Source organism: Antrostomus carolinensis, unplaced genomic scaffold, assembly GCF_000700745.2.
Source record: "Antrostomus carolinensis isolate BGI_N321 unplaced genomic scaffold, ASM70074v2 scaffold406, whole genome shotgun sequence".
Classification (NCBI taxonomy): domain Eukaryota; kingdom Metazoa; phylum Chordata; class Aves; order Caprimulgiformes; family Caprimulgidae; genus Antrostomus; species Antrostomus carolinensis.
The window spans coordinates 28,845-47,297 of record NW_010319605.1 but is presented as its reverse complement, the minus strand read 5'-3'; the positions used below and the strand labels follow the sequence as shown (position 1 = coordinate 47,297).

The following is an 18,453-nucleotide window of genomic DNA, read 5'->3' as shown; positions in this document are numbered from 1 at the left end:
TTCCAAAGCACCAGTGATGGAGGTGGGCAGAACAAAACCAAAAAGCTTTTTCTACTCAACCGCTGAATCTTTCAGAACTGCACGAACTACTACAGTCTGTGTTGTGCTCAACACTTGGCAGCTACTTTGCTTGCTTTTCGTTTTCCTCCATCAAGACAAGTATATTCATGTGTACAGTTAGCATAAGGATTCTCCTTCAAGTTCATTCAGCTTTTTTTTTTTTTTTATCCTCTTTAAAGGTCAACTTTCTTTAATAAAACACACAGACACAAATTAATTCTCCTCTCCAGAGATCACCTCCTTTCACAGGGGCTAGTAGGGGAGAGAAGACTACAAAAGAAAAAAATTTCTGCCAAGCAGAGACACACGTGTAGTTCAGTGCATGTTTGCCTAACCCTTCCTGAAGACTACAGTGGTTTGCTCTTGTCCCAAAATGTACCCTTTGCTATTTTATCCATCAGGTTTGTGATTCTCTGCTAAGAGAAGAGACCAGAAACATACGGGAATCATTGGGCAGAAGCCCAGAGTGCACTTGGGCATGCTAGACAGCCTGAGAACTTCTTCCCGAGGCAGCTATCCATCCGCTTTCTCCATCCTCCTGCACAGACTGTCAGTAGGAGGCAGCATTGACTCTGAGAGCAGCAGCTCTGCAAGGCAAAGTAGTTGGGAGCGAGCTTCATTCTTCTGTCATTATACAAGCAAGATGACACTGTTCTCTAATCCAGCCAAAGCTGATAAGTACCATCAACCTGTCACTTCCTACATTTCAAATTCTAACATTGCAGCATCAAAGAGTTTTTACATTTCGATTTCTTTTGCTGGCAGCGGTCGGTAGCCTCTCATTCTCCCACGGTGTTCTAATGCAGCATTTGCACACCGGGGTTACTCCCAGCCTGAATAGCAGGTCATCCCCTACTCACTGAGCTCATCTGCGGCCCATGTGCTAGGCAATTTAGATCCAATCAGCCCTTATTTAGCTCAAGAGTAATGAGCAGCATAGTGACACAGACTTAAGCCTGACCCTCAGGACACTGCTCATCAAGCAGTAAAACTGTGACAAAATCATTCATCTTCCACCCGCTGGCAAGAAATAATACTCGCACTCACTGTATTACTTTTTCAAGATATAGGGAAAAAAAAAAGGTCCTGAATTTTCATGATGTGAGACATTAATTTGCAGAAAGCTGAATTCCCTTAAACCCCCCTGTTGCTATGAGCTCACCAGGGGGAAATAGGCCTTAGGAGACTGAAATGGAATAAAGAAAATTGCTTCAGCTTTCTTTTCATTTTAAATAAGCCTTAAATCTGACAAGAGATATCCTAAAGAGAGAAGAAATATATATCTTGTAAGGTAACGAAGAAACAATCAAAATTAAGAGATTAGAAAGCTACTTGCATATAATAGTTTTATTGGTGAAAGTATTTCTTTGTTTAACATCCACAACAACAAAATATTCCATATGAAAAGCCATTCTCACACCTTGTGTGAAGAATAAAAGAAGGAAAACTGAGAGGAAAGTTAATTCAGGGAAAATAGTTTCAAAAGTGAGACACTTCCATCAGAAAATGAATCTGTGCTTTATGTCCTTCAGGGAGCACATATTTCTCTAAACAACTGCAGGGTCCCAAGCAGCAGGTTCTCAGTACACCTGGATATGATTTTACTCTCTGTTTTTGGTGGATTTACGCTTTCACGACAGTAAGGCTTGTGCTGCTGTAAGGTAGGCCACAGAAAGCTTACGTGGCTTCGTTTTGGTAGATAAAATGGATACAATGGATGAAACACAGAAAAGCGTTTCAATCTGTAGCAGAGGGGACAGAGCTGTGCATCTTCATGAACTGTGTCTGACTACTAGACTTGAGTTTCTTTAGCTTCAGGTGTCTACCAAGAGTGGCTTTGTTTGGGCATCAAAAAAATCAGAAGGTCTTTTGACACCCTTTGTTATTTCTGTTTGTTCTTAAAGCGATTCTAGAATAGAACAGAATTTTTCAGTTGGAAGGGAACTACAGTGATCATCTAGTCCAACTGCCTGACCAACTCAGGGCTGACCAAAAGCTAAAGCAAATTATTACGGGCATTATCCAAATGCCTGTTACACAATAACAGGCTTGGGGCATCGAATACCTCTCTAGGAAGCCTGTTCCAGTCTTTGACAACCCTCTCGGTATAGAAATGCTTCCTGATGTCCAGTCTGAACCTGCGCTGGAACAGCTTTGAACCATTCCCATGTGTCCTATCACCAGATATCTGAGAGAAGATCAGCACCTCCCTCTCCACTTCCCCTCCTCAGGAAGCTGTAGAGAGCAGTGAGGTCACCCCTCAGCCTCCTTTTCTCCAAACGAGAGAAACCCAAAGTCCTCAGCCACTCCTCACAGGGCCTGCCTTCCAGCCCTGTCACCAGCTTTCTTGCCCTCCTTCTAAGGCAGGTGCTTTCTGTTACATCTTAAACATCAATATGAAATTTATTTTCATCTACTTTTTTTTCATGAAAATACTGATTGAAGAAAATGGACAGTGAGAAGCGGAAGTGAATGGACACACATACAGACTGGGGAATGAGAGGCTGGAGAGCAGTCCTGTGGAGAAGGACGTGGGTCTTCCAGTCGATGGCAAGTTGAACATGAGCCAACAGTGTGCCCTGGCAGCCAAGAGGGCCAACCGTGTCCTGGGGTGCACCAAGCACGGCATTGCCAGGGAGATGATTGTCCTGCTCTACTCTGCACTAGTGCAGCCTCACCTCGAGTACTGTGTGCAGTTTTGGGAGCCACAGGATAAAAAGGATATAAAGCTACTGGAGAGTGTCCAGAGGAGGAACACTAAATGGGTGAAGGGGTCAGAGGGGATGCTGTATGAGGAGAGGCTGAAGTCACTTGGTTTATTCAGCCTGGAGAAGAGGAGACGGAGAGGAGATCTCATCATAGTCTGTAACTTCCTCACAAGGGGAAGAGGAGGGGCAGGTGCTGATCTCTCCTCTCTGGTGACCAATGATAGGACCAGAGGAAATGGCAGGAGGATGTGCCAGAGCAAGTTTAGGTTGGACACTAGGAAAAGGTTCTTCACCCAGAGGGTGGTGGAGCACTGGAACAGGCTCCCCAGGGAGGTGGTCATGGCACCAAACCTGGCAATATTCAAAAAGCATTTGGACAACATGTGCCCTCAGACACATGGTCTGAATCTGGTGACTGTCTTATGCTAGGGCAAGAGTTGGACTTGATGATCCTTGTGGGTCCCTTCCAACTCAAAACATTCTATGATGCTATGAATATTCTTGCAAACCTGAACCAATGCTAGACATATGCAGGAACTTTCTATAAGCAAAGTATGAGGTACACAGCTCCAGTGCACACTGTATCTATTTCATTGCTTTGTATAGTCATTATCTCAGAGCAAAGAACACACGATCAAAACACAAGTTGGTTTTAGCTAGTCATCTTTGAAGATCAGAATACAAGGGACAAAGATAATGATTTTGGACCAAAAAAATTCCTGAAAGAAAAACAGTAATCTCAAATCCCATGCAAAGTAGCAAGAGAAAAGAAATTCAGTTTTAGTCACCAGAGCCACACCTTAAGGTAACAACTGTAGCTAAGAACACATCCAGTATTCCCAAGAAGATGGTAACAGATTACTTTTAAGGATTTAGACACAGCAAACCTCTCAAAATGCTGCTATATGCTAAAGAAGTGCTTGCTTCCCATGCTCCAAAGCATTTAGAGACTAGATTCTCTTTACAGTCATTCAGACCTGAGTTTTATTAATGGAATAACTGAACTTTAAAAAAACCCCTAGAAATACTTTAAATCATACATCAAGTAAGCCCAGCAAGGCACACTTGCTCCCCAAGTGTAAGATCTATGCTGTGAAGTCAAAAAGGAAGAAATTCCTTTTTCCACACAGGTAAAGAGAGTTCATAGCAACTTCTAATGACTTTCTAATGGTCATTCATTAATCCTGGGAAATTTTAGAGCCAAACTAAGATCTTCTCACTCTCAGTTCAGTAGTTTAGTCACAGAGTTGCCCTCTGTGCTTATCAGGACATCACAGCCGGGAGCTCTAAATATATTCACAAGATGGGATGGGTAAGAGAAGACTCATGCTCTTCCAAACTCTTCTGGACACAGTTTTCAGAAGTTCAACATCAGAAAATACATTTTACAAAGACTAACACTAAAACCCCTGAGGGGGAAGAAAAGGGGGGGCGAGGACCTTTCTATTCTCCTCCTGAGCTTATCTGCTGACTTACATGGTAACAGAGAGGGGGAGAGAGTCTTCTGTTGGTCTCGGAAAGCTTCCCACAGGCTGTTTTGATGGCAAGTATAACACGAAAAAAAATTACAAGTGACTATACATTTCCATAGCAAAGATACGCTGGATAATCCATTCCTATTGTGATTTCTCACACAACCTCAAGGCTTGACACAGTCTAACAGATAGAAACATTAAGTTCTACTGTTAGCCATGGCACAATTATTAATGTAACTTTTAATTAGAGACAGGTTTACCTGATCAGTATCCCTACAGAGCATATGAAATTTACATACTGAAATTTTCAAAACCTTTTCCTTTCCTTCAACACTGGCAGAGCAGCACAAGTGAGCATAAATACACAAGAATTTTTTTCAAAATAAAATTAACATTTATTATGTTATTAGGTTTCTGGCACTTCTCATGTATCCTATGGGAATCAGTAGCAAGTCTCCCTAAAACTAGGCAAAGATATTTGGAGTACAGCAGTGATTCTATATCTGGGCATTTAGTTGCATTTTATAATCCTGTAACTCAGTGCTAATACTACAAAACTCAAATGTCAGGATGATGACAATGAGAGAAAGCTCATGTCAGAGCAATACTTGATTATAATAAAAGACATGTTAACATGTTTTAAGCACTTCTTTTAAGAATAACATATTGCAATGCCAGAACCTACTGTTTCCAAGCACTCAGCAGATAGAGTTCTCCGAGTCTGTGTCCATTTTACAGCAAGTTCTGTCAAAACCATTAAATCCCTGTATTTTGATTAACCTAGAGTTTCTTTTTGTGTCATGAGGCACTCAGATGACAGGTAGTGCTAGAGATTTGCATTTACCTTTCATTAAAGAAGGGGAAAAAAAAAAAAAAGCAACCCAGAATTCTAAAACACTACTTAAAAACAGAAACAAAAAATAAAGGAAAAACTTATGTCTGAGCTAGAAGCTGAATGCTCCAAGTAAAGATAGGAAGGAAGTGCTTTGCATTTTTATTTTGGGGAGTTTCTTGATTGTTTACTGTTTATTTTACATATGTTTTTAAAAAGGAGACTGTATTAAAATACGATCTTACACTTCATACTGAATCTTGCTATGAAGATCAAATACTTGGAAGTGCCAGCAAGTAGCATCTTGTTTCCAATTATCCACTCACTGCATATGAAAAACTAATAAAAATGAGTTCTCCTGCCAAGTCATAGTTCTGTTTAAATATATGGACACCAAAATAATCCTAATGATTTAAAAAAAATAAATTTTAAAAAATCCAAGTATAGGTAAATACAGTAATCAAAAGCTACCACTACTTTTCTAGCAAACAAGAAAAATACAAGAAAAACCTGGAAAGAGTTATTTTAGAGCACAGCAGTATAAAAATGGTGAAGGTGGGGGTCTCTTTTCAGATGCCTTTTAAGAAAAAAGAAATGAAGAAAACAAGCGCACTTTCAAAACCTTGTATGCCAAGTTTTAGCCCAGAGCAAGTTTTTCACTGCTATGTTACAAACCCTTGAAAATAAAGGTTTATAATGGAAATGCTGACAGATCCTTAACCATAGCAGCATGAATAGCTATAATTAAAGAAGAGCTTTTGGCTACACATCATTCTGCAAATGAAAGATTGCCATTTTTACAGTATCCTCAAATAAAAGCAACTGGGAAACCTGGAATGCGATTCTAGCAATCCAACGAGATATGTTAAAGGGGACTGCTAAAACTATGTGACATTTTAAGCTTTAAATACTGAGGCATTTAGTTAACGTAACCAAGTCAGTATTTTCATAATGCTACTTAATCGGCAATAAAGAATGCTCCTGTGAGCCATCATCTGGGGTTAGCAGAAAGTGGCACACGAAGTTATTATTTCCTAACAGCCTAGAGGGAGCCGCTTCTCACTTTAATCAGTGATCTCACTTCCTTCCTACCTACCTGTAAATTCCCTGTCATACAGTTATAAAATTATTAGAGCGCAGGGTATAGAAAAATTACATTTGTGAAAGGCCTACTATCTTATATCTGACTGGATTTTAAAAACAGGAGAGAGAACAGCATTGAAACATTTCATCATTTTCCACGTTTGCTGGCAGACCATGACTAACCAGCCTGGTTAAGACAATAGTAGTTTAACATCTCCCTGGCACAAAGTCATCCAAATCTTCTGAACCAAGAAAATGGTTTGAGTGTTGTTTTACTTGTATGGCAACAGAGGACTATTTTCAGTGCATCTGTCAAAACGGGAGAGTGAACCAGTAACATTTTCCTGTTCCATATAACCTGAAGATAAAAGCATTTTATAAATGTTAAGGAATTAAGCTTTTCAGTAGATGGGATAAATAGGCAGGTAACAGTAACCAAATGTAGAAATATAGATGCTGAAATAAAGAACTGTTAAAAAGAAGGTTCTTAAGAAACTCCCTCATATCAATTAGTATTTGAGCATGTTGGTAATTCAAATATTTCAGCAGGCCTGCTTTTTCTAAGAAAAGGTACAAGTACTGTCCTGTGTACCTTGTCTGTGATGATGTGAGTAGTCTGTAATGAACTTCTATGCCTTCCGCCCTGTGTTACAAGAGGACTACATAACCCCCACTCTGGAAAGCTCTGAAATAATGCCAGTTTGTGAAACAGGCAACTTTTTCACCAGTCTCAAATTTCTCCCTATTTCATCTTTAAAAACAACACAACAAATGCAGTGTGTTAGCTAATGGAGAAAATGTCAAAGTATTTTTGAAATCTCCAATTTATTCCAGTAAATACATTCAGCTGAACTGAAATAATAAATAATAAATCAACTAAAGTTAGTTTCCTGCTTCATCTTTTTTCAAAAGACTGCCTGAAAAACAGTTGTCTTTGGATGTATAAGCTATTGACAGCTGCAGTCAAACTACTAGACAATAACAAAGAATCTAGTTAAAGAGAGATCTTGCATATGGGCCTCACTATTCCTATTATACACTCTTCCACAGCTCTTTCCACATATTTCAGTCTCGCACATTTGAAGTAATGGCAGATCAATAGCTGCTTCTTAATATCTTATAAAAAAAAAAAAAAGCAGTTTGGGCTTCAAACTGGAGGACTACTTCTCAAAGGCATCAGTAGACAAAAATATGCTTATTGAAGGGCAACTGTGGATGTTGAAAACTGAACTAGTACATCAAAGCAAAACTGCTTGAAAGTGGTAAAATACGACTTCCTTCTTTTCTATCAAACCCCAGACAAGTATTTAAATCTCCATAACTGTTGCATTTGATTGCAACCTTGGTGAAAGAGAAAAAAATATAATGAAGAGTCTGAAAAAAAGAACAGATTCACTGAAGAAAAAAAAGAAAGAAAAAAAACCCACAAACCAAAACCAAACACCAGAACTCCCTAACTTAAGTAATTTAGTACAGGTAATAATTTTGAAGTTTTCTGTGCCAAAAGAAAGATGATATTGTCTGAAATAGTAGCAGCTGTGTTACTTTCTACAGATCCATGAATTCATAACGAAATACCAGGCACGTCAAACCTGATGTCCTGAAATAGTAAGGAAACATTTCTAAAATTCTAAATGCAGTGACGTATTGGTGAATTTTGAAATTTAACATATCATTCACAGTCCTCCAGAGATTTCCTCTTTCCTTTTATTCTATTTCAGTAAGAAATTAGTATGAACTACAGTTTAACCCTAAACTCAGAAACAATATGCCAGTGTGTATCCACAATTTAACTAAACAACTTACCGAAGTCTGGCTAGAACAACCTGAAGAAAATTTAGGACCATACTCAGTTCAGCTCCTCGACAAGCAGGCAGCAGCATAGTAAAGCCATCATTTAGCAACTTTTCCTCAGAAAGGCTCAAGTAGCAGCTGGTCTCAAACACTTCTTGGACACCATCAATGTAGGTTGAAAGTAGAGTCCAGAGATTTTGTTTCTGTGTGTAGTCGTTTTTGGTTACTAAAAACTCCTTGGCCTTCTCACGGAAAGCATTTGAGAGTTTCTCAGCTAGGACACTAATGTCCATGTTCTTCTCAACATAAATCAAAAGGAAAGCAAAATGACCTCTCCAGATGAGAGCTCTCTGAGACACAGTGATGGAGGACGGTGTCAGGAAATCCAAAAGATCTAACACTCGACTCATTATATCTTCTGTCTCTGCAACAATTGCCAGCATGAGGAACAGGTTAAAAAAGTTCTGCAGCCCCACTTCTGTCAGCTCTTGCATTCTTCTTCGATGGAACTTGGAATAAATTCTACATTTAAAAAAATAAACCAAGAAAAACAGGAAAGAAAGTTTCTTGAAGTATGGAATTTTCTATCTGCTTGACAGACAAAAATTGTATTTTCATGCTTTTAGTTTACAGTTACCCTCTTCCAGTAACTCTTAACTTTTAAATATACTGTTTTCCCTCTCCTCTTCTACTCTTTCGGCTACTGGAACAAACATGCTATTTCATTTTCTGCTCCTAATATAAGGTACGTGTTAAGAGTTTTCAACCCCAGGCACAGTCTAACCCTTCTCCCTTATCCAACCTCTAGTACTAAGTTGAGCACAACGTTATGAGCAGACTCTCTCTACTTTGTCTGTGATGGGTGGCCCCCATACTATGCCTTCACATCAATCAAACTTAGTCCATGAGGTCTGCTAGGAAAGAAGTAATATGTTAATTGGCATCTCTCAGCATCAGCAAACAACTCCTGTACTGTTTCTTTCATAAAATTCTGCTATTTCCAGGGGGCACAAAAATGACCAGGGACCTTCCTTCCTTTAGCTACCGATTTCTATTTTTATGTTATATTCCCACAGCTGCTGCAATCAAAGGCTCATGTACATAACCATCACTGCAGTAAAACGGAGAGGAGGATTTCCGATGGAAAACTCTTTTTCTCCACAGTTCTCCGCCAAAGTCTGTACCAACCCATATTGCACACCTACTGTATAGACTGCAGGCTACAAGTTTGGGAGAAAACACGGAAACTGAGGTGTTTGGGAGAGAAACCTCTCTCCAGCAGGAAGATATTAAGAAACTTTAAGCTGTATCGCTTACATGACAGTGCTCAAGTCCTACATGGCTGATGGTGAGAAGCACTGCTACTTTGCAACTTTAAAAGGACTGACAAAAAGCAGAAAGCTTTTATATAGGTCTCTCTTCTGTGACCTTTGCTCAGATCTGGACTTTTAAATAAAAGTCACTATTCTTATGAGAGAGGCATAAGATGAAAATGGCTTGCTTAACTTTGATTTGTGTGTTTAAAACCTTGGATAAATCCTACACCTTTAATTTAAAATAAGTTCTACACACAGTAAACAACCATAAATGCTATTTTCCTATTCTGTCACCTGGAAAAATAGTTGGAAATGGTGCTGAGGTTATCAAATCTAGCCACCAAAAATTACAGCAAATCCAATTAGTGTTGTTTAGTCATAAATTACTACTGACAGGCATTTACGTTCTTCATGCATCAATTAATGCTTGGTTAGCTGCTGAAAACAGAGTTCATCCCAAAATCATAGCTGTAGGCTGTTAAATTTTGCTACTTGTGTAATTGATTTATTCAAGGTAGAAATGATGAATACTGGTTGAGCAGACTGACACAGTGCGTGTTGTGTATTATTATTCCCCCTCTTAAATTAGAGAAAGTTACAAGCTATAAGAGCACAAAAATGTAAGTATAATTTGTTTTCAGTAAAAACAGAGAAGGCTAATTAAAATTACTAACTAAAGCAAGACAGTGGTTCAGCATCCAACAACATACTTATTTCTATGTAGGTGTACTGATTTTTAAACCCAAACTTTACTGACTGTAACATCTCATGAAGTGTACATAGACCTTAGACATATTTTCACTTTCTGACAGCCAAGATATGTAAGAAACATACCACATAGCTTTGTAAAGTGTGCATACACATGTGTATTTTTAATATATTTATCACTTGCATACAAAAAGATTTTATTAATACTTAATTTTTTTTTAAATCAAAACCAAAAGCCCAAACCAAAACTAATTCTAAGTCTTCTATATTCAATGAAAAAAAAATTTAAAAGTTAGCACCTTTAATGATCAGTACACTCATTACTATAATAAAAGTTTTGAGGATTCAGTAAGTATATGAAACATAAGGATTTGATTTACAGCATATATATATATTTTATGGTTTTTTATATCATGACTGACCATACTGCTTCATTACTATGTTTCAAAATTAAATGAAATATTAAAACCCTCACAAAAAAATATTGTGAGAAATTTTGGAAATTGTGAAAAAGAAAATGGAACTACAGATGAAATTGCAGGCCTACCAAGGGCCAGTCTGCATGTTCTTGGACAAGACATGGCTTACATGCAGCTCAAACAGAATTTCTGTGCTTTAATTACATTACCTGTCTGGCAGTAGGTTTGTACCGCTGCACAGGTTGCCAGCGTACCAAATTGGAACGAAGTAAACTGTCACAGGTTATGGATGCCAAGGTGATTCTTGGACCCTGTCACAGCCTCAGCTGGCAACAGAAACTTCAGGGAACAACTGTCTTCCTCAAATTACGAATCACCCTGGATCCCTCACCCCCTTTACTTTCTCAGGAGCACAGTACCTGCCTTGCTTTGGTATGTGGCTGGAAGGGCCATGCAGTCTGACTGACTATACCTTTTACAACATGAGACAAACTAAGTAGTGACCATACCGTCCTTTAATTTGTCTCCACGGATGCACACCACTGTTCTCTGCCTCTTCTTTCATCGTCCGTGCCAAAATGCTGAGAAAAATGAAGTAACTGTTGCTGGATGCGTACAAGGTGGGGATCTGCTGTTCACAACAGCAACTTTTCACCAACTCAAGCATTGACAAGGAAGTTTTACTAATATTTGCCAGACCCTTCAGACCAAGCCAGGGAACAGTGAAGGAACTGTTCTAAAAGAATAAATGAAAACAGAAAAGATAAATAACATAAATGCTAATACTCCAAAGGCAATAAGATGCAATCCTTCACACAAACAAAAGGGCACGTTTCTACCACAACTCAAAAAATAAAAATGCATTGTAACTATGTGTGAAGTGTTTTTACAAGATCTTAAAATCAGTTACCCTGATGAAAAGTAAGAATAAAAATGTATTATAATTAATTCTATTGTGACCTAACGTAACAGACCATAACATATTTTTAAACACGATTTCTAAAATAATTATAGCAAATTTAGGGATACTTCCATTGACTAGTCAATTTTACAAAAGTATAGCAATCAAGCTTGGCTAGAGAAGAATCAGTATTAATTGTTAAAAATAGAGGACCATCCTTGTGCCATTCTACATTTTTTTTATATTTATCTACTTACCAGGTTCTTGCTGTAATAATCCCAGAGTATGGTGATAATTGACAGGTTCAAGTCCCAGAAACTACACAAAGTCAAACAGCACTGAAGATGCATTCGTAAGTGTTCCTCTAACACACCAGTCTTTAAAAGGGAATAAAAAGTTTATTGTCAGAGGGAAGCATCACCTTGTCCACACATAAACCCAATACTACCACACTATTAAGAATAACTTCCTAATATAAAAAAAAAAATAATTATATAATGTTGAGTAAATGCACCTGCTAATACAAGCAATGAACTGGAAGATAAAAGCTGTCAATTCCATCCTGCAATCCAGCCAATATAATAGTTCACCATGCAGCATTTCACACTAAGATAGCAGCCAGCTCAATATTGTGAGCCTAACTTGAAACATGACTGCATGGTACAGAACCTCACAAAACAGTAAACGGGGCATTAGCTATACTGAATGCATGAGTCAGCTGAACACTTAGAAGTCATTCTCTCATGCATGTCCAAAGGAAAGTTCATTCGCCACTGATACAGTGGGAAGGTGCAACTACCTGAGAGCTCATGTTTCTCTCTACAGTATTCCAAAGAGGAGGATCTTTTCATTCTGAATCATGTTCCTTTTCAGACCTCTGCGACATGCTAACATCCCAGACAACTCTAAAACAAGGGCAAAAAAGTCTCTGAACGGTGGGGAAAAACAGACAAACAAAAAACTCCCCACACTACACATATTTCATACTCATCCGTTCCACATTTTGCACACAAAAGGAAGAAGGCTTATAAGAAAATAGGAAATTCCAAACAAGTTGAACACAGTGAAGCATTAAGGTTGTAATTGTGGGATACTGAGAGTGGGATTCATCTCATCCAGCTTTTGATGACAACAAAACTGGACTTGCATCAGAGCTATGATATTACGAGCTCCATGTTCAGACTGAAATCACATGTTTAATCCAGTCTATTTTAGATATCTACTTGTATAGGATGATAAGTATAGGATGATAAGCTCTGGGGGGCTTTATTGCCTCCACTGACTATAAAAGTGGTTTAGTGGACCAGCTTCTATGTAGTTGTCTTAAGGGAAGACTTTTAGACGTGCAAGTCTAATGCATCTCTGGGACAGCAGCAAACTTGTTCTGTGATAAGAGAAACTCCTGACCTACTTTTAGTTTTCAAAATACATGTAAACACTATACAGGCCTGGAACTTCTAATCACATTTTTATTTTCCTGAAGAGGAATAAAAGGGGCAAGAAAAATAAAAAAAGATACAGGATGAGTTTTATGACTCAAAATCATGCTTCAGATAAATACTGGGAAGTTATCTCCTTCAGTTTCAAATACAGTGCTAGGTCCTGAATTAGTCCTAAGCTCACCCAGCACAGAAAATGATTAAATAAAAAAAAAATAATAATATTAATTAAAAAATCAAGGATGCCAAGTGATTTGAAAATACAGCATTAGGCTGTATTGAGTTCTGTTGTGGGTTGGGTTTTTTTTTGTTTGTTTGTTTCTTGTTGTTCTTTCAAAGTAGTCCTTCATTAAGCACCTGTTACTGAAAGAGCAGGACTTCTGCTCTCACCCACAATGCTACTTCTTATGGCTTACTATGTGTTAGAGCGGGTTTTTTCCCTGGTTTTAATGCTACACAAAGGAGTTATAACTCATTAACTTGTCTCTACCTGGTTATACATTCATGCGTGAAAACATTATTTGCTACATTTTATCAGAACACTGTAAACAATTACACCAACCATCTACAATAACTTCTAATTATGTCTGCCTTCTCTTCTTAGGAACAATTAATGTAGGTCATGGCTTCTAAAGTGTTATGTTTCTAAAACAACTTGAAAATTAAAAAGACATTTTCAGTTGCCATAGAAATTATATATTCAAGACATTACGTAAAACATACAAAAAACAATGAAGTTGAAAATAAACTCTTCAAGAGAGGCTCATTGAAAAATGTAAAGAATAATAGTTCAAATATAATAAAAATCCCTACAAATGAAAGGTGATCCTCAAGTGTTGCTTTTATATACAATATATCTGTAACTATTAAATTGGTAGTCTTCCCAAAATAACAATCTTTTTTTTTTTTAAAAAAAAGGGACAGTACTACACAGCCATTTTCAACAGCTGCTTTTTTCTTTATGAAAAAAGCAAGAGTCTTGATACAAAACAAAACACTGCAGCTGAACCTATCTATTTCTCTAGAGAGATCTACTCAGTTACAAAAGATGAAAAAAAAACCCCAACAAAAACCCAAAAAACCCCACACCAAAACACAGACAAAAACACACACCCTTTAGCAAGAGAATGCTTACTCTTAAAACTTTAATTTGTGCACAGGATTATGTTTAGTATCTATTTTAGCAAACAATGACTGCTTCAGTTAAATTAATTTAACAATAATCATGGTATTGTGAGCAATTTCAATTTCAACCATTACTTATCTATCCAACAACAGTTTTAGAACAGTTTCCAAAACCAAGATAGTACTGAAGGCTTTATCTCAAATTTAATATGAAAGAGTTCTCCAGACTTCAAGTATCACTGGGATTAATGGATTCTCCCATTGCTCTTTTGCTTAAAATGGTCTCTTGAAATACTGCTGGAAATACTATCAGAACTCTTGAGGTAGTCAGCTTTTAATTTATCGCAGAAGGGAGGAACACCTGATAGTATCAAAATGATAGTACTATCTAAACACAACATTTTTCTCTTATGACCTCCTACTGTAGTAACAAAATTGGTTTCCTAGAACTCCAACAAATACTTCTGTATCTCTTTTAGAGTAGAATTATAAAAAAAAAATACAGTGAGGGTATAAGAAAATTGAGGCAGAAATGGAACAACATGAAACATTTATTTTCTAATAAATAGAAAGTAGAGAAGGCTAATAAGACAGACTGCTATTAGTTCTTACAAACAAAAAAGCTCTTGATTCTCACTTAACAATAAAACTTTGTAAACACAAATTCATCTTAGACTGACAACCCATAAATTTAGTCAGTTTGATGTTGCCTAGCACACAAATACAACAATTTTCATTTTGTAGTACAAATAGAATTGCAAACCAGCCCTACTTTTGTCATTAGCCCAGTAACAGAAATCTAAATTGCAACAAAAGTAAGGAATAGCTCATGTAACTAGTTTCCCCATAGATATACTTTTTTGTGATATAGATGGGAGATATTTCACATGAGCAATTGTCTTCAATTCAGTTCATCAAGAATTATGAAAAAAGAGAGCAGTTTCTGACTGAGAAATTAACCAGTCTGTCAACTGTTTGAAGCTGAAAGGATATATCCAAGGAAGCAGTACTCTACTTGCTCAGTTATCCGTTATTGCTCCTATCGTTATTTACAGCTCACAGAGTATTTTTGCTTCCCATGTCCATTGGTCCCCTAACCTGAAGAGCACCTGCACACCATTTCCTTGCTCAAAAGCAGGCTGACTATAACCTTATAAAGGAGGAGTTCCTACCTGGAGACAGGGCACTGCAGCACCTCTCTGCCATCTTCAACTGGACATGAGACACCTTCCTCAAGAAGTCTTATCAGCCCCAAAAGCAGGCACATGCCAGATGAAGGTGGCTCAGGCTCTCTGCTGCCCACGAGGGCTGCCCTCTCTGTGCTGAAGATCACTAAACTCAACAGTTTTACTGAAACTACCAAAATGTTGCAGGTTTAACACTGGTTAGTATTTTTGCATCCCAATACTTAGCTGTCCTAAGGATGTTAAAGATAACTCCAGCTTCTGCTGATACACCATCAAGGTGACCGTTCTTTTCTCTACTTTCACGATGCTCCCTTACCCTCAAAATCCATGTCTGCAACAGTGCCTATTAAAAAATCTTTTCACAACATAAAAATTGAAGCTCACATTAAGATACATTAACAGTTACTGGTAGGAGAGTGATTATCAATTTACATTACAAATGTATGATTTGCACCTTTTTCAGATGCTTTTGAACACACAAAACCATGCATACTTGATTTCACCTCCATTTCCTCCCCATCCTTTGTATATTCCCATTCTCCTTCTGAACATGTACAGTTTACAAGGTTTTGAAGTTAGGGAGCAAGAAGCACAAATGGAGTATAAGGTTGATGGACACACTACGCACTAAACATGATTAGTTTTTAAGCTCCCATATACTTAAAAATGAAGTTTCTAACTACCAATTCCTGCCCTCTCTTGCAAATGAGCGATTTGGTGCTATAATTTCCTCTAACTTATTTTGCGTAGCTATTACTGTGCATCTCTAGTATAGATAACAGAGGGTATATGCTGAAAAGGATGGCTCAGGTAGGATTTATTAGCAAACTCAAGCCAAGTGTTAGCAGGCAGTATCATCAATACTGTCCTGTTGGTCATTCAAAGAGCAGTATTCTCCCTTTTGCTTCTTCCTGCTTCTCCATGTTCCATTTCATTATTGACTTCTTGATATCTCATTGTGCTTCTCATTCCTACATTTTCCGGTATCAAAAATACTCACTCAGCAGACACTTCAGAGATAGAAAAGGATAAAATAAAAAGGTAAGAGTGGCCACATGAAGGATATTTTATGTATATTCAACTTCAGAGCAATCTTTATTCAAAATAATAAATATTCACAAGAAAAGAGGAATATTTTGAAGAAAAATGTAAAAACAAGTGTCCTCTTACTGTTTCTCAGGTTACTGACATACAAAATATGCGACTCAGGAAGGTGGCTAATAAGCCACTCAGTTTTTGTGCTTCTTATCTAAATCTCTCCAGTTTTTCTCACAGAATGGTAAGCAATCAATAAATGATGTCATCACTGTAGTTTTAATTTATAAGCACAGTGTATATATTCAGTTATATACTGTGAAATCATTCAAAAAGAGTTAACCTTTTAAGTTGAAAGACTACATAAACAGATGTTAGAGTTTATGTATAGCATAATTTTTCAACTTTTTAATACTCCATCTATTGTGCCAACCATCTCAACAACTACAAAATATCTTTTTGTAAAAACTGTAGCTGTAGCAAGTATTGTTCTATACTCCAGCTTCAACCACAGCTGTTGCTGCTGCATGAGCAAGGCAGTAATAATTAAAAAAAGAACTGATTCCTTCTCTGCTTTCAACAATATAACTTTGCAGGATTTTACTTCATCTGAGACCAAATAAAAAAATAAAGATGTTTATTCTTGTCTTGAGCATACACAAATTAAAGATATTATTTTTACAGGTGTTGTTGATACAGCATTTGCAATTTGTACCATGCAATTTCAGAACAAATTTACAGAGCCGCAACGTAACATATTTAAGAATGTGATGAACAGTATATTTAAAAGCATTTTAAAAGGAGGTCAGTTTTGACCTCTGGGCCATGAAGCATTGCATTAACAGTTCTGCAGAAAGAAAAATGATAAGGTATGAAATGAGTGCTCACAAACTAGAACCTTATCAGTAAGAGTTTGATTCAAGCCTGTAAGACAAATTGCTCAGCAAGGCAAGTCACCTTCCTGCTGTGATGAGGATATAGCTGAATTTTCAATGCAACTGACTATCTCCCTCATCATTTGTCCTCAACTTGATATCCTTACATTCAGCATCTGGTTTACATTTTCTAAGCATCCAGTTCTTATTCTGAATACATCTTGTCTGAGTACATGGCTACTTCCAAGATAATTATCTTTTTCCTCTATCTGACAATTTAGCATCAAGCACAACCACTTTAAAGCAAGTGTAACTGCTAACAAGGAGGGAACTGTATACTGCCATAGTTCAGCTACCTCAAGGATGTACATTTACCTGTGATAAAAACACCAGAATTCCAAAAATACACTTGTTAGTGGGACTTTGTTTCGTGCACTGCCTTTTCCTGAAAGCATCCCTGACACTTCCCTTATTCGTTATTTCTTCCTTTACATACTTACCTGAGCATCAGTGGATTTTTTAAGGAGTTCTTCCACAAATTTCCAATTGGATTCTTTCTGTTTCTGAAAAATAATTATTATCAGCATGAAATAGCATTTGTATTCCTCACAGGAATCATTAGGTAATAACATGAAAATAAGCAGGCAAGAGATTTCCAGAAATATTTCATTTCATGACAGCATATTGTAGTCATCACTGAAAAGAGCTTTTTTGTTTTATGAATGTAACTGCTATCTGTCCTAAAAATTAGGCCTCAAAGAAACAAACAGAGCCAGAAATAATGACTATGCAATTTAAACTGGTTTAAGTGACTCATTTGCAACCCCGACCTCCACTTTTAGTAAAGAAGCAAAACATTCAAGTATTTTTTATTAGTACAAGCAGTAAGTATGTCTTACAATTTATTTCTTTAACAAAATTTCTTTCTTTAGGCACACACAGTCCAGGACATTCCTGCAGAGCACTGATGAGGAGGAGCCAACAAGAAGAGGGGTGCTGCTGGACCCTGCACTAACAAACAAAGAAGGACTGGTTGGGGATGTGAAAATCGGGGGCAGCCTTGGCTGCAGTGACCACGTGATGGTGGAGTTCAGGATCCTGCATGCAAGAAGCGGGGCAGTAAGTAGGATGGCAACCCTGTACTTCAGGAGAGCTAACTCTAACCTCTTCAAAGACCTACTTGGAGAAATTCCATGGCTTAGCACTCTTCTAGAAGGTAAGGGGGCCCATGAAAGCTGGTTAATATTCAAGTCCCACTTCCTCCAAACTCAAGATCAGTGTACCCCTATGAGTAAAAAAAAAAAAAAAAATCAAGTAAAGGAGGCAGGAGACATGTATGGATGATCAGGGAGCTTCTGGAAAAACTCAAATGGAAGAAGTAAGTTCACACAATATGGAAGAAGGGACTGGCCACTTGGAAGGAATATAGCAATGCTCTCAGAGTATGCAGGATGCAACGAGGACAGCTAAGGCCCACTTAGAATAGATTCTGGCAG

The 18,453-nt window shown here is 37.6% G+C and overlaps 1 protein-coding gene across 1 annotated transcript in view; it reads right to left on the bottom strand.

The window, feature by feature from the left end:
- The window catches only part of MMS22L (MMS22 like, DNA repair protein), a 98,146-nt gene that overhangs the window by 51,755 nt on the left and 27,938 nt on the right, over positions 1–18,453 (bottom strand). Inside the window, 4 exon segments of the mRNA XM_010169277.2 lie at positions 7,965–8,474; positions 10,905–11,131; positions 11,554–11,673; positions 17,458–17,520. Coding sequence (XP_010167579.2) covers positions 7,965–8,474; positions 10,905–11,131; positions 11,554–11,673; positions 17,458–17,520 — 920 coding nt within the window.